At 48.4% G+C, this 16,235-nt stretch overlaps 1 protein-coding gene across 15 annotated transcripts in view; it reads left to right on the forward strand.

Moving 5' to 3' along the window:
- The window catches only part of LOC144892916 (coagulation factor XIII B chain-like), a 199,118-nt gene that overhangs the window by 67,599 nt on the left and 115,284 nt on the right, over positions 1 to 16,235 (forward strand). For 13 of the 15 annotated variants that reach the window (XR_013624040.1, XR_013624041.1, XR_013624042.1 and 10 more), the window contains 5 exons: positions 6,707 to 6,833; positions 6,945 to 7,015; positions 7,687 to 7,813; positions 7,929 to 7,996; positions 9,068 to 9,218. Coding sequence is in view for 11 of the 15 variants with exons in the window: in XM_078781402.1 (XP_078637528.1) it covers positions 6,707 to 6,833; positions 6,945 to 7,015; positions 7,687 to 7,813; positions 7,929 to 7,996; positions 9,068 to 9,218 (544 nt within the window). In the remaining 4 variants the exon portion in view is untranslated. Of the gene's footprint in view, positions 1 to 6,706; positions 6,834 to 6,944; positions 7,016 to 7,686; positions 7,814 to 7,928; positions 7,997 to 9,067; positions 9,219 to 9,939; positions 10,684 to 16,235 lie in introns of those variants that run through there. The other 2 variants (XM_078781412.1, XM_078781411.1) reach the window with 2 other exon arrangements.

Consider the following 16,235-nt stretch of genomic DNA (forward strand, 5'->3'; position numbering starts at 1 on the left):
CAATGCACGGCCTCATCATGCTCGCATGATCCAACACTTTCTTGCATGGTGTAGAGCATATGGAGTGGCCTGCCATGTCCCTGGATATGAATCCGATAGAGAACTTGTGGGCAGAATTAACGCGTCAAATCGACAACTTGGACCAGCAGCCTACCTCTGTGCGTGAATTGCAGCAGACTATTGTCACTGCATGGCAAGCGATTCCTGTCCAAAACTTGGCAAATCTCGTGAACAGCATGCCTCGACGTGTACGTGCTCTCCTGAATGTTCGTGGGGGTTACACGAAGTACTGAACTGTAATTTTACTGTCCGTAATCCCAGTCATAATTTAGCTTTTGTTTTTGTTGAAATTTTTTTTGGCTAATGTGCAAAATAAAGAGATACTTCTGGAAAACGTGCAGAAGTTTAACACAGTACTGTCCATGAATTGAGTTCGATATCAGTTTACATCACTTTCAAGGATCAATTTATTTGCTTAGAAATGTCAAATGTGATTTTTGTTTCTTTTAAAGGTCACATTAATAAAATCTAAGTATAATTTCAACATAATTCCAATGAACTTTTGGTTCTAAGTCATCTTGAAAAGTAAGTTCACCCCCACAAAAAAATATTCCATATTAAATGCCAAGTCTGTATATCGGGAATTATATTGTGCGTCCATGAGTATTTGTCCATTTTGGTTCGTGCATTAATGGCTAAAGGATCTTGAGGTGTTTCAGGTGGACATTTGAGATATTGTCTGGTCCTCTAAAGTTGGAGTTTTTGGGTATTTTTATTAGCCCAACCCCCACACACTACATCCCTCATCTATACACGAACACCAATTTCACCAAATTCAACAACAACAAAAAAATGCTTGTTGGGGGAGAGACTGAAACTGCATTATCTCGGATTTTAAATTCATGAGAAACCATCGTGGTGTATGACATTGAGGAAAATAAATATTTGAAATTTGCTTTTTACCCCACACACTCCAAGGGGAAAACGGGGTTAAGCAATTGGTTTGTTTCCATCCGTCTGTCCATCCGTCTTATCAGTTCATGTTTGAAAAAGAACATATTTAAATTGAATGTTATGTTTTAAACACGAATCGAACATGAATCAGAACATGAATCAGAAGACAAATTTGCTATTTTGCAGTACTTTGGCTCTGAATTTGGCCCCATTGCACATGCGCAGACAGGAGTGTGGTGATATTTTTTTTTACTCTGTCTGCCTGCCTGAAAGTGAAGCAAAATTGAAAATCATTCCAAACAGGAAGCGTACTGTTTTTAGGGACGTCATCAAGGCCACAAACAACAGGCACAAATAAGTAATGTAATGTGTTAAATAAGGTGGTGTTCGCGACCCATGGGTCCCCCAAAGCTCGAGACCAGCAACAGAATCTCCTGGCCCAAGCCGGTGACGTAACCGGCGGCCAAACCGGGGCGCCGAGGTTATAATCCTTTGCACCTGTCGGTCACATGACCACCAAAGCGTGCCTCGCCTGAGAGGCGTGGCTTTGGTTCTGATGTATGCTTTTTGGCTTGGATATATATATGCGAACCCGATAAACGGGCTTTCAGAGTTCCCGAGATGATTATAAATAAACATCTTCTCGGACGAGTTTGTGTCTTGTCCGTCACTTCGTCCGTCTCAAGCAGGAGCGCTGCTCCTTCACTGGTGACCCCGAGTTTACGACACACGATGGACACGGCAGTGTCCCTCAAACTGCCCACTTTCTGGGAAGCACATGCCGCCGTCTGGTTCGCTCAGGCGGACTCCCAGTTCGCCCTGCGTGGCATTACGGAGGACACCACGAAATACCATTACGTGGTCGCCGCGCTCGGCTCCGTGACCGCCGCGCGCCGCCCGCTGCCTGAGCCTCCTCCAGAGCCCGCCCGCTGACGGCAAGTACGATGCCATCAAGGCACTTCTTCTGGGCGCTTTCGCCCTCTCCCTGGCTGAATGCGCACGACGCCTGCTCGACCTTCCTGAGCTCGGCAATACGCGCCCGTCCGAACGTATGGACTACATGCTCGCGTTGCTCGGCGAGCACCCCTCGGATTTCCTTTTCCAAGAGCTTTTTCTCCGCCAGCTCCCAGCCCAGGTCCGGGTCGCCCTGGCAAGCACGACCATCACGAACCTCCGCGACCTCGCCAGGGAGGCCGACAAGATCTATTCGGCAAGCCAGCTCATCGGAGCGGCGAGCCAGCTCGTCGGGGTGGCTGCCGGGAGCCCGCCCGCCGCCCAGTCAGCACCCGCGATGCAGCTTCCTTCCCAGAGGCTGCCGGGCCGGCGCGACTGGCAGCGGCGACGCCGCGTTGCCCGGTCCCGACGCGTCGACCGGAGCCCCCGCCAGACCCGGCCTGGTGTTATTTCCACGCCAGGTTCGGGCAGCAGGCCCGATCATGTCGACCCCCGTGCACGTTCGGCAAGTCGGGAAACGGTCGGGCCGGCGCTCACTACCAGCCATGAGCGCCGGCCGTTCCGGAAACCTGCTATTCATCGCGGACCAAGCGTCGGGGCGGCGTTTTCTCTGCGACACCGGCGCTCAGCTGAGCGTCATTCCCGCTTCGGCGGAGGACAGGCGGGCCACCATTTGCGGCCCCTCCTTCATCGCGGCCAACGGCTCCGCCATCCGCACCTTCGGCCCACGCACCGTTGCCCCCGCTTCGGCAGCCAGCTCTTTCGCTGGGAGTTCGTGACTGCGGACGTCCCCATGGCTTTGCTCGGGGCCGATTTCCTTTGCGCCCATGGGCTGCTGGTCGACGTTAAACGTCGGCGTCTCATCAACGCCGAAACTTTCAGCTCGCTGGCGTGCGCCTTGAGCCGTTCCACGCCCACTGAGCTTTCCTGCGTCCTCCCATTGGCAGACGACTTCGCGCGTCTCCTCGCGGAGTTCCCGGCCCTCACGCGACCGACGTTTTCGGCCGTCGTGGTGCGTCACGGCATTGAGCATCACATTCCCACTACGGGCCCGCCGGTGTACGCCCGAGCTCGCCGTCTCGACCCAGCCAAACTCGCCATCGCTAAGGCCGAGTTCGCCGCGCTGGAGCGCCTCGGCATCGTGCGGCGCTCCGACAGCGCCTGGGCCTCGCCGCTGCACATCGTCCCGAAGCCGGGGGGCGGATGGCGGCCATGCGGCGACTACCGCTGCCTCAACGACGCCACTACCCCCGACAGGTACCCCGTCCCGCACGTCCAGGATTTTTCCGCCTGGTTGGCAGGGCGGACCATTTTTTCAAAAGTGGACCTGATTCGGGGGTACCACCAGGTGCCCGTCCGCCCGGCCGACATCCCGAAGACGGCCGTTATTACACCTTTCGGCCTCTTTGAATTCCTCCGGATGCCCTTCAGCCTCAAAAACGCAGCACACGCGTTCCAGCGCCTGATGGACGGCGTGCTGCGCGACTTGCCGTTCCTCTTTACATACCTGGACGACATCCTCGTCGCCAGCACGTCCAGAGCCGAGCACCTCCTCCACCTCCGAACACTGTTCGGCCGCCTCAGCGAGCACGGCTTGATCGTCAACCCGGCCAAATGTCACATTGGTGCGGCGACGATCGACTTTTTGGACCACCACATCACCCAGAACGGCGCCGTACCGCTACCGGCCAAAATCGAGGCCATCGCCGCTTTCCCGCGCCCCCGCTCCGTCAAGGCGCTGCAGGAGTTCCTCGGGATGGTGAACTTTTACCACCGCTTCGTGCCCCGAGCTCCGCAACTCATGCGGCCCTTGTACGCTGCCCTCCGCGGCCAGCCGGCGAAGCGCGACGTCGTCTGGTCCACGGACATGGACGCTGCTTTCACCGGCGCGAAACGGGCCCTCGCCAACGCCACGCTGCTGGCCCACCCGGTACCCCATGCTCCCATCGCCCTCACCACGGACGCCTCCGACTACGCCGTGGGCGCGGTTCATGAGCAATGGGTAAACGGGGCTTGGCAGCCGCTCGCGTTCTTCAGCCGGCAACTCCTGCCCAACGAGTTGAAGTACAGCACTTTTGACCGCGAGCTCCTCGGGCTGTACCTGGCCGTCCGCCATTTTCGCCACCTCCTGGAGGGCCGCCCGTTCACGGCCTTTGTCGACCACAAGCCATTGATTTTCGCCATGGCCAAGGTCACGGAGCCGTGGTCGGCCCGCCAGCAGCGCCACCTCTCCGCCGTGTCGGAATACACCACGGACATCCGGCACGTCGCCGGAAAGGACAACGCCGTGGCCGACTGCCTTTCTCGAGCCGGCACCAATGCCGTCCACCTCGGCGTCGATTTCGCCCTGATGGCGATGGACCAGGCCACCGACGGCACGGTGCAGGCGCTCCGGGTGGTGGACACGGGCCTCCGCTTGGCTGACGTCCCCTTCGCGGACACGGTCCTGCTTTGTGACATCTCCCAAGGCCGACCTCGCCCCGTTGTGCCGGTCACCTCGCGGCGTCGCATTTTTGCTTTGCTCCACGGCCTCTCACACCCAGGCCGGAAGGCGTCCCAGAGGCTGGTGTCGGCACATTTCTTCTGGCACGGGTTGCGACGGGACGTCCGCGACTGGGCCAACGCCTGCACACCCTGCCAGCGGGCCAAGGTCCACCGTCACACTCAGGCTCCGCTGGCTCCTTTCACCGTGCCTGAGCGACGTTTCGACCATGTCCACGTGGACCTGGTGGGTCCCCTGCCCCCATCGCAGGGGTTCACCCACCTGCTTACCATGGTGGACAGGACTACCAGGTGGCCAGAGGCCATGCCCCTCGCCTCCACCACCACCGCCGACGTGGCCCCAGGCATTCATCGCCACCTGGGTCGCACGTTTCGGCGCACCGGCGGACATCTCGTCGGACCGCGGCCCACAGTTCACGTCAGAACTGTGGGGCGCAGTCGCCCGCACGTTGGGCGTTACCCTGCAACGCACCACGGCCTACCACCCCCAGGCCAACGGGTTGTGCGAGCGGTTCCACCGCTCCATGAAGGCCACACTCATGGACGGCCTCCAGGACGACGGCTGGGCCGACCGGCTCCCGTGGGTCCTTTTGGGCCTCCGCACGGCTCCAAAGGAGGACCTCCAGGCGTCCACCGCCGAGCTGGTGTACGGCCAGGCCCTCCGCGTCCCGGGCGAGTTCGTGCCCGACGCCACCAGCCCCTGGTCCGCCGCACGCCAGCGCATGGACTTCCAGGAGGCCGCCCAACGTTTCGCCCCGGTGCCCACGTCCCACCATGGCGACCCCCAATCCTACATCCCCCCAGCACTCCGCACGACGGAGTACGTCTTTGTGCGCCACGACGCGCACCGGGGGCCGCTCCGGCCACCATACGACGGACCGTTCCGGGTCCTACGACGGGACAACAAGTCCTTCGTCGTCAGCATCGGCGGCCGGGAGGACCGGATTTCGGTGGACCGCCTCAAGCCGGCCCACATGGACGTCGGCCAGCCGCCACGGCTGGCTCTCCCACCGCAGCGCGACCAGCCAGGGGTCGTTTCGGTCGGGTCATCCGGACCCCCCTCAGGTTGACCTTCCTGGACCAAGTCGATTCTGGGGGGGCGTGTGTAGCGACCCATGGGTCCCCCAAAGCTCGAGACCAGCAACAGAATCTCCTGGCCCAAGCCGGTGACGTAACCGGCGGCCAAACCGTGGCGCCGAGGTTATAATCCTTTGTACCTGTCGGTCACATGACCACCAAAGCGTGCCTCGCCTAAGAGACGTGGCTTTGGTTCTGATGTATGCTTTTTGGCTTGGATATATATATGCGAACCCGATAAACGGGCTTTCAGAGTTCCCGAGATGATTATACAATAAGCATCTTCTCGGACGAGTTTGTGTCTTGTCCGTCACTTCATCCGTCTCAAGCAGGAGCGCTGCTCCTTCAGTGGTTTATTTATAGACACTCCGTAAAACAGTGGTAAAACCTAGAATAAATGTATTTGTAGGACTTTTGCAATCTTTATTTTATTTATACCTTTATTATACTTAAATTGAATCGGATTGAAGAATAAATTGAACATGAATCGGAACACCAACCTGCTGTTTTGCAGTACTTTGGCTCTGAATTTGGGAAATTGTGTGGAATCTGGTCTCGAGCACGCACGAGCACAGAGGAAGGAGTAAGGTAATTGTTTTAGCCTGTCTGACAGTGAAACAAAATTGAAAATCATTCCAAACAGAAAATGTACTGTTTTTAGGGGTGTTATAAAGGATACAAACAACAAGCATGGAGAACTAATTTAACCTGTTCAATAAGGTGGTGGAAAAAAGATGCTGCATCAATGGCGGCAAACTTACAAAACAAGGTTTTTTTCGACATCCTTTCAAATCTTTATTTTATTTCATTTGAATTATATACCTGAACCTTAAAGAACACAAATTGCCTTCATCAATTTGAATGAACTTCTTCAATCATCAATTTTTTCGACAACCTTCCAAGAACCTCAAGTGTTTCATTACTTGGACTTATTCTCAGGTGGTGTATAACACATGAACACTGCTTCGGCAGCACTAAACTTCTGGATATTTTCACAACCTTTAAAGTCATTATTTTATTGAAGTTGAAGTGCTGCATACATTTGAGCACTGCACGTGGTATCGTGTTCTATGAACTCTCCAGTTACATATCGTTGCATAATGCATACATTTTCCACCATTAATTTATCGTCATTGTTGAACAAAAAAGTTAGAAACTGGAAAAAGTGGTTGAAATTTTTTACTTTCTTAATATTTCTTTCCACTACCTCCTCCTTCAGGATAAGGTTTATGTCCTCCAACCAGACACTGTTCATGACTTCACCTGTCCTTTTTGTCTGGAAATGCGAGGCACAAACCCAACTGAGTGCTCTGAAGGGGAAATCGAACTTACAGCATGTCAAATTGGTACGCATTCTTAGACTCTGCAGTTTTTTGTGGGTCGTACTTTCTTTCTAAATGTAATCTTGAGAGCATTTTAACCATTGTCTTGCTAACCCGAGTGTTTCTGAACTTCAGTGTGTTGCATTGTATCACGTAATGACCTAAGAGAACGGAATCTGATGGATCCTCCTGCGTCCCAGAGGGAGGTATGAATCTCCGTGCTGTAAACTATGATGAACATTATGATGTACATAGGATGCACATAATGTTGCGGATTTGTAAAGATCCCAGGGACACATGAAAACAGCACATCCAACACATAAAAGAACACCGGAGTTTAGCTATTTCCATAGTGATTCTGTTTAGTTAGGTTGCACAACCCGTCGTAACAGGGACAGGGAGATTAAAAAAAATTTTTTATGTTGGAGGCTCCAGGCATGGACTGTATAGCCTAGTGCTCTTTGAGCCCAGGCCTTAAATAAAAGAGACAAAAGTGTGTCATGAAAAGTGTATGGTGTTTGTTTGCGAGAACGAGAGATTGAAGCTGGCCCGGTAGCTATAGTTTGAGTGAGACAGAAAGTAAGACCAGCAATCCTGACATGGAGAGTAGAAGATGGTTCAACAAAAACGACCGGTAAGACTTATCTTTGAGGAAATTGGCAGAGGAAAAAGAATTTGATTGAAAATTGGATTGAAAATCAAAAATAAACACCTTTCAAAAACTATAAATGCAGAATCAATGTGTGATATAGTGGGTTCTGGGTTTGTGTTTGACAATATGGAACGAATTGGGAGAATGACCACTTTAAGATATATTTACTGAGCAGTTGTCTGTTACCCATCATCAGCCCAAACTGATTGTCTATCTCTGCACCAGGGATCTCGTTACAAGTTCGCTTTGGGTACCAACGTCAATTTTCGTTGTAAAGAAGATCACAGCTCTGATACGCCTTCACAAATAGTTTGCGGAAATGAACATTTCAACCTGCCAAGATGTACACCAGGTACCCAATCTCATTGATGGTCTTTGTTAATCTGATTTCCAAAGAGTATTTGTTGTGTTAGGCTATCCTTTTTTGCACCAATATATAATTTCTTGCCTGTGTGTGATTATTACAGACTTATGTGACCTACAGACATCGGATTTTGAGAATAATCATCTTCAGGTTCCAGAGGAATACAAAAAGGTTTGTTTTTCTGGTTCTGAGTTAATCCCAGACCTCAGCGTCTTGCTTGGCAAATCCTCCATCATTATCCTCCAACGCTCGCGAAGCGAAAATAAGGGTTAGGCATTCGGTTGCATACGTGCGGCGTACATGTGGCGTATGTGCGTGTCTGTATTTTAAAAATTCATTTTCTCAGCAACCGTTGGTCCGATTGACACAAAATTTTACCACAGGATCGCCTCCGCCTGTATAATTTTTTTATCCATAAACATGGTCATAGGTCACGTGGTACAGGCGCCATCTTGGAAAAATCGAAAAACGTTTCACCTCTCTATCTCTGAAACCGCTCCATGCAAAAAATGTAAACGGTGCTTTGTGAAGTAGTCCCCATGGGGAATAAGATATGTTAATGATGATGTCATCGGTATCTTAATTATGACGTCATCATTTGACAAGTACAATACTTGATTCGATCAGTATTATTTTTTTTTTCTCTGAAATTATTGATGCGATTGACACGAAATTTTTGCTATATTGGAGCACCTCCTCCTGCAGAATGTTTTAATGATAATTTTGACATCATAGGTCACATGGTACAGCTGCCATCTTGGAAAACCCGAAAAATGTTGCACCTCTATATCTCCAAAACCGCTGCATGGAAAAATTGAAACGTGGCTCATTGTAAAGCACTCAATAGGGGGAATAAGTGTTGTTAACGATGACCATTTGGTGCCTTATTTATGACATCATAATTCGGCAGGGACAACACTTAGTCTGATCAGTTTGAAATTTATTGAGCGTGATCTACGCAACAATTATATTAGAGAATGTAAATTTATGATTTAATCGCTCATGTGGTCTGGCAGCCATATTGGATCAACGGAAAAAATCGTTCAAAAAGAGAAGGGTTGGTTCGCACCAAGTTGACTGCGCAGGGTAAGTATTCTAATACCATCTAGTTGTTTGATTATTCAGTTTGCACAACGACACAATTATCCTGATAATCACGCATTCCATCTTATTGAGTGACGCCTGGTTATCATGCTACTATCCATCTCGTTATCTGGTTTTAACTTCATTCTTATTCTGCAGAGGCAATACAGCTGGCTGCAATACAGCTCTTATGTCCAGTTACCCAAAGATCAACAAGTCATACTGAAATGTGAACGAGATTACGTGACCTCAGAACCTCTCACTGTCACGTGTAAAGATGGGGTTGTGGAACTGCCTAAGTGCCGCGCAGGTATCCTCTAGCAACAATGTAGAGAATGTTTCTTTTCTCATGAGCATTTGTCTGTATATTGTTACATTTATGGGGGGCATGCAATGACATACCTTAGGGCCAGGTAGGATTGTAAAGGGTAGTGTGCTCCTTATGTCGTGTAGCCACCTTGATGTACATAAGTCAAGCCGGATGTAGCATAAGGTCGTATCTTTGTCCCCATGTTGAGGGGTGGGCTATGTTAATTAGGTAGGGGTTAAGGGCAAATCCCTTGTATGTAAATTGTCTCTGTGACCTTTTCCTTTGTTCCTTATGACACTGCACTACACACACACATACCAGCCAAGCAATGGGCAATAATTATAGCACAATATAAAAGCAACCAGAACCAGGGCATTCAACTACCGCTGGGGGTGGGGGGGGGGGGGCGTGAGGCCCTGCCCCGAAAGGAGGATGATTGGTCTGGCCGTTGGAGTGATGAGATGGACTCTTTGATTGATTGGAGCACACGCGGACCTCATCAGATGACGTGGGAGGCCGGGAAGCAAAAGACTGCGTCCAGGCATTTTCCCTCTCTTGCTTGGGACATCGACAGCGTGCAGTCGCAAGTTATACACTCTTGCGTGTGGGTACAGTTATTACGAGCAGACGCAGTTTATACGCTTTTGTGTTGGGACATTCATTGCGTGCGGTCACAGTACAGTTTGTGCGCTTGGTTCTTGCGCTGGGTTCTCATTTGCAGAACAGTTGCATTTGCTCTCTTGGTCCTGGCTTTCGTGATCGCGAGCAGATGCATTCTTTCTTTTGGTCTGGGTGATTGGTGTGAACGGACGCACCTGCTTCTTCGTTGGTGCCGACTTCGTGGCGGCTGGGTGCACCTGAGAGACCGCGGTGCTGTGTGGAGCGGATGACGAGGACGGAGCTCGGCCTGCTCGTTGCGCGCTCAGCGGCTGGCGGTGAACGGACTTTGTGTCAAGGCGGGTGTTTTCCCGTGCACGGACTTCGCGCCAAGTCATGTGTTTTCCCGCGCACAGACGCGGGGACTCATTCGAGGACTGATGTGGTTCAAGAGCTGCTCAAAGCTGAGTACACAGACACGCAATTATTTTTCAGTTATTTATTCCCCTTGTGTGTATCTGAGTCTGTAGGGAGGATCCTCAACTTAGGAATATTTTACTGTGCATTCTTTGTTCCCTGGCATTATTTTTATTAAACCCTTTTATTGTTGCATTTTAATTCTGCGTCGGTTTGATTTGTTTGACGTGGTTCGAGGATGCTCCAGTAGAAGCCGTCCAGGAAGGTTCGTCATTCTCCGTTTCCCTCGCGTGTAAAGAAGATCCGCCATTGTTTGATTGAACGCCTCGGAGGTAAGCTCGATCGGTCATCCGTCCGAGACCGGTCTTTATCGGCACGGACAGGACAATATTACTGATTACTTTAGTTTTCAATTTGACTAATAACATGAAAATAAATAACATATTCTCTCCTTTTATTATCCCTTTATTTATTGTTGTTCACGGGACTATTTTGTTATTTACGATACAAATTTTTTGACCATCCTGTTATCAAAATTGTGTGTGTGAATTTCTACTCACGTGTGGTCCTACGGTGGTTGGATGCTTGCTAGCAATCCTCCGTCTCCGTTCTGCTCGACGAACGAGACGCCAGTGGGCCAGAAATCACCACCATTTTTTTTCACTACACATATCTCTTTGACTTCATTGGTCCTTGGAGTACATTTGAAGATTGAACATTGCGTCTTCTATCATTAAATAAAGGTACCGTTTTGAGGAAACAAAGGTACATTTTGATTGCAACTCTTGCAGAGGAAACGAGGTAATGCATATTTTGTCCGGAGCGATTATGGCAACAGTATAATTTTATAAATATACACTGCCCAATGAAGGTACATTCTCATAATGCAGTGAAAAGGAAATAGTGGCCTTTAAAACAATAATAAAAATTTTGCCCGACTTTTCAAACTGTATTTCACATATAATTCATGACGTGAAGTAAAGTAAAACGAAAATCGGCTTGTTCGGGAAATGCCTGCGTACTTAATTAGTCGAGAGGCCAAGGAAATTCTCGAGATTTTTTTATTTTATTTCTTATTTTACAAGTTATGTCCATGTGCTCTTTAAAATGTCGTGTCCATTTTCGTACACTCAACATCATCTGAGTTTATATGTTGGAACCCATCTGTGGATCGGTCCCATCGGCCGATGGGTCTGACCCGTTTGCGGATCTGTGGATGCACGAGAAATGACAATGCAGACCCATCGGCCGATGGGTCTGCGCCATCTGCGGATGTGTTGTTCACCTTGAAGGAATGTGTTGACAGAATGGTGCTCTTCAATCAGGTACACAGTCATTGGAATTACATGTGGTAGGAATTTAACAGAGATGATTTTTAAATGTTTTATTATATATTTCTACCCATCTATTTATACATTTTGTCAATACATTTTGTAATTAACAGATACATGGCAGTTTTAGTAAAGCTTTACATAACATACTCAACATTCATACAAAACATTGTATGAATTTGTTGATACTAGGGCATTGCCCGTACGTGGGTGCCCGTTCCTTGCCAATGCCCGTACTATATATATATCTAAAATTATATCCCCCCCCCCTCTATTTACATGAAATGGTTTGGTCCAAAGCGAACGGCTTGCGAGTACGGTGACAATCCCCCCCCTCTATTTACATGAAATGGTTTGGTCCAAAGCGAACGGCTTGCGAGTACGGTGACAATCCCCCCCCCTCTATTTACATGCAATGGTTTGGTCCAAAGCGAACGGCTTGCGGAGTTTGGTAAAGAAATCGCCATAGCTCGGTAACTACTCCTCCGATTAATATGAAACCTTGAAAAGGCACGTAATGGCGCACACGCTAGGCTCGGCTCGCTCTCACATCGGCCACGCCTACGCAACAAAGCGTTCTGTGATTGGCTGCCGGAAGTGAAGTCTTCACTGTCCGGAAGGTCGCAAATCGCAAATGAATGATTTGGTTTTAGTTTTTTAAAACATTGTTTAACGGCAACATAGTTTTCCAACGTGAAATAAATGAATACGCTCTCAAATGTGCCGTCCGAGGCAGAGTCTGTTCGCCACGTTCGGCACACGTGATAGCTCGCTGCTCTCTGATTGGTTGAATCGTTTTTTGGACATAGCTCGGTAAGTACTTCTCCGATTAATTTAAAACCTTGAAAAGGCACATCCTCGGGTCCCCAGCAATATACCTGGCAAGTTTCAAGTATATCGGACCGGTAGTTGTCGAGAAACAGCGGTCACAGACATACACACATACACACACACACACACACACACACACACACACACACACACACACACACACAGAGAGAGATTGCTGGAATTATAGATAGATTATCGCCAGCTTTTTCGGGTTTACCAGGGAGAACAAGAGCGTTTGTTACTCCAAGAACCGGCAGATCCATGACTTGAAACTGTTTAGATTTCACCCAGTGTCTGAAGTGTGCGCCAACTGGATCACCAGGATTACTTAGATGACTAACAATTTTGTCGTACTTTTCGTCCGTAATAACCGGTGAGCGTTTACTGCCGATAACTTTTGCAACAAGTTCATCACAAACTGGACGTTGTCGTATTGTATCCATGTTGAATGCAATGATGGGAATGATTGAAAACGTGACCCAGGCCATATTTATACCATGTGTATTCACACGCCAGACACAAGACGTTTTACATAAACACTGAGGGCCTCATAGAATCACATAATGCGTTATTGTGTTTATATAATTGACAATGCCCCGATTACGAAGCCACACCTTCATCTTTAGCTTTGGGGTGATTAAGGCATGCCAGGAATTGCTATATAAACAATGGAGAGCTGAGTCTGCCAGTGCCACCAGCGAAGTAGACCAGCGTTTTTAAATGGAGCGACATTATCTTAAACAAACCACATGTCACGGACTGCTTTATAAACATTTATGACATCAATTGCTTATTTTTAGGTTCAAATAAACATACTCATCCACCATTGATGCATACACATTCCTTCAAGGTGAACAACACATCCGCAGATGGCGCAGACCCATCGGCCGATGGGTCTGCATTGTCATTTCTCGTGCATCCACAGATGGGTCGCCCATCGGCGGATCCGCAAACGGGTCAGACCCATCGGCCGATGGGACCGATCCACAGATGGGTTCCAACATATATACATTAAAAAAAACTAAAGCTGCATTGAAGACTGGACAAGTTACGTTTTCATTACAAGGAAAATAGTCATGATTAATATTTAGTTTAAAAAAACTCTCCTTTCGTCAACATTTTTTACGTACAGTATGCTGTCCACATGTCCAGGTTTGTTTCAGTTACCAAGCAGCTAGCTAGCTTTCCAAGCAGGAGCTAGCTTGTTCCCTATCGATGGTTTTGAATGGAGTGCTTGTTTGCGTGCTTTAGCCTATTGAGTGTTTGAGTCACCCTTCATCCTGATCCCTGCTTCCCCCTCACCAGCCTCCTGCTCCCTCCTGATCTTCCCCATCCCCTTCCTCTCCTGCTCTTCTCCTCTCTCTCCCCCCCTCCTCTCAATATTCCCATCAGTGAAGCAACTCTGTGTTGACCGGCAACACCGGATGCCTTTGCTAGTAGAACATACAACAAAGGGAGTGGGGGACAAGAGGGTGCAAGAGAGGGAAGCGCAACAACAGTAGGGAACAGGAACATCAAGAGATCTGTGAAAGAGAGAGAGGGCTTGGGTGGGGTACACAGGATAAATAAGATGGACACGACATGAGGAAAAGGAAAGAATACAGGGAATTTGAAGGAGGTGGGTTTGGGGTCGATTAACGAGGGTAGAAAAGATCAAGGTTTTGGATGTGGGAAGATATGACATGTTGGTGAACAGCTGTTTTGAAGACCTGGAGGGAAGAGTGAGATTGAAGAGAGTGTGGGAGTTTGTTCCAGAGGCTGGAAAAAGACGAACGAATGAGTGAAGGTGAGCAGTGAGTCTTAATTTTGGTAGTTTCACCAGAAGTGGGTTGCTGACAGACCTTGAGCGTCCTGCAGAAATATTGGAGGGACAAAGCACAGACAGCTAGAGCAGTGGGTGCAAGGCCGGACAGTAGTCGGTGGAAGACAGGAAGACTGCCAACCTGCCAGAACGGCCAGAGAGATGGCCACTTTAACAAGCATATGGTTAAATGAAACATTTGGAAGGGAATATCACTTGAAGAACATCAGACGTTTGCAGGGTAGTTCGTTATAACCAAATCCAGACGACATTGCCAATTTTTGTCTGAAATTTCAAGATCCCACAATTGTAAATAACTCATCACTCGCTGCCTTCAGTTTTACAGGCCATTCATATGCACTTTGGTTTCAGCCATCCAGAGCTCATTTGCTTGACCTTGATTCCATATGCCTTGTCAGTGACGGACGCGCTGAGGATTTGTTTCAGCGACTCTCGAATCCCCAGCAGCGGTCGTATCGATCTTCATCACAGTCATCGAAACCCAGTTGCAAACGTTTAGGTCCAAGCTACTCTTATTGCAAATAGGCAGGTCACCCTGCTGATCATTTCATAAGTTTTTGTCAGTTTCTTACAATTCTGGACAAGGCATTCTTCTCCATGATTTGTCAGTTCTCTGGCAAAGACCCCGATAATGACTGTCCTGGTGGTGACCCTGATGATCACAACAAGCTTTCATCAGTTCTGGATATTACTACCATCCAACCACATATTTCCACAAGGTGGGGGTCTACCAACCAACCGCTCACACATATTCTCCTTTTACAACGGCCATGCTACACCCCTCACGATAGACACTGGCACTGGAACTAACTTCATTTGTGTGACTTTGGCCCAACCAACATATCGGTCTCCTGGTCTCAAAAGGTTCACAACGTGCTGACTAAGCGCATGGTATGTCATTGGTGAAACCCATGTTGTTCTCAACAGGGCTGATCACATTTTGGCACTCGAAGCCTTGATTGTTGCAGAACTCAATGTCGACTTCCTCACGGAAATCCGTTCATGCCTCAAATTGACATTTCTATTCACCCTGCACAGCATCTCATTTGCATCGGTGATCACGATCGGTGCATGTATGATGATCTGTCCCTCAAGACAATCGGGGTCTTTTCAATCTGATGCACATACAGTCACATGAAAAAGTAAGTACACCCCATGTAAAATTTGACTTTTTCAACATATTTCAACATAGAGCTATTTGATCTTCATTTCAACAATATTGAGAGATAAAGGTGATACAATATAACAAATATCATGAAACATTTACATTTTGTAGTCCATTGTATAATTTAAATCAACAATCAATGCAAATTTCACGTGTGGAAAAAGTAAGTACACCCCTACATTTATCACTACTTCAAATACCTAAAATTAGAATCAGGTGCACCAGCTCAGCTGCAAATGATTAGAACATCGTTAGAAAGGATCTTGGAGGAACCTGTCTTATTTAAACCTCAGACATTTAGTTTGGTTTGCTGTTTGTTGTTGAAGTGTGCGGCGGCACCATGCCTAAATCAAAAGAGCTCTTTGAGGCCTTCAGAAATAAGGTTATAGATGCCTACGAGTCTGGGAAGGGATTTAAAAAGATCTCCAAACAATTTGAAATCAATCATTCGACTGTCTGGAAGATCATCTACAAGTGGAGAAGATTCCAAACAACTGCCAACTTGTTCAGGCCAGGCCGCCCCAGCAAGTTCAGCCTGAGAGCAAACCGGAAGATGCTGAAAGAAGTCTCGAAGATCCCCAGAATGTCATCACGGGACCTACAGGTAGCTCTTGTCACTGTTGATGTCAAAGTGCACGAGTCTACCATTAGAAAGAGGCTGCACAAATTTGATATACATGGGAGGTGTGCCAGGAGAAAATCTTTGCTGTCCAGAAAGAACATCAGGGCAAGACTAAAGTTTGTCAATGAACATCTAGGCAAAGACCAGCACTTCTGGAACAATGTGCTATGGATAGATGAGTCAAGGTAGAGCTATTTGGTCACAGTACCAGAAGACAGGTTTGGCGAAAACC

Source organism: Myxine glutinosa, chromosome 7 (genome assembly GCF_964187855.1).
Source record: "Myxine glutinosa chromosome 7, kmMyxGlut1.1, whole genome shotgun sequence".
Lineage (NCBI taxonomy): Eukaryota > Metazoa > Chordata > Myxini > Myxiniformes > Myxinidae > Myxine > Myxine glutinosa.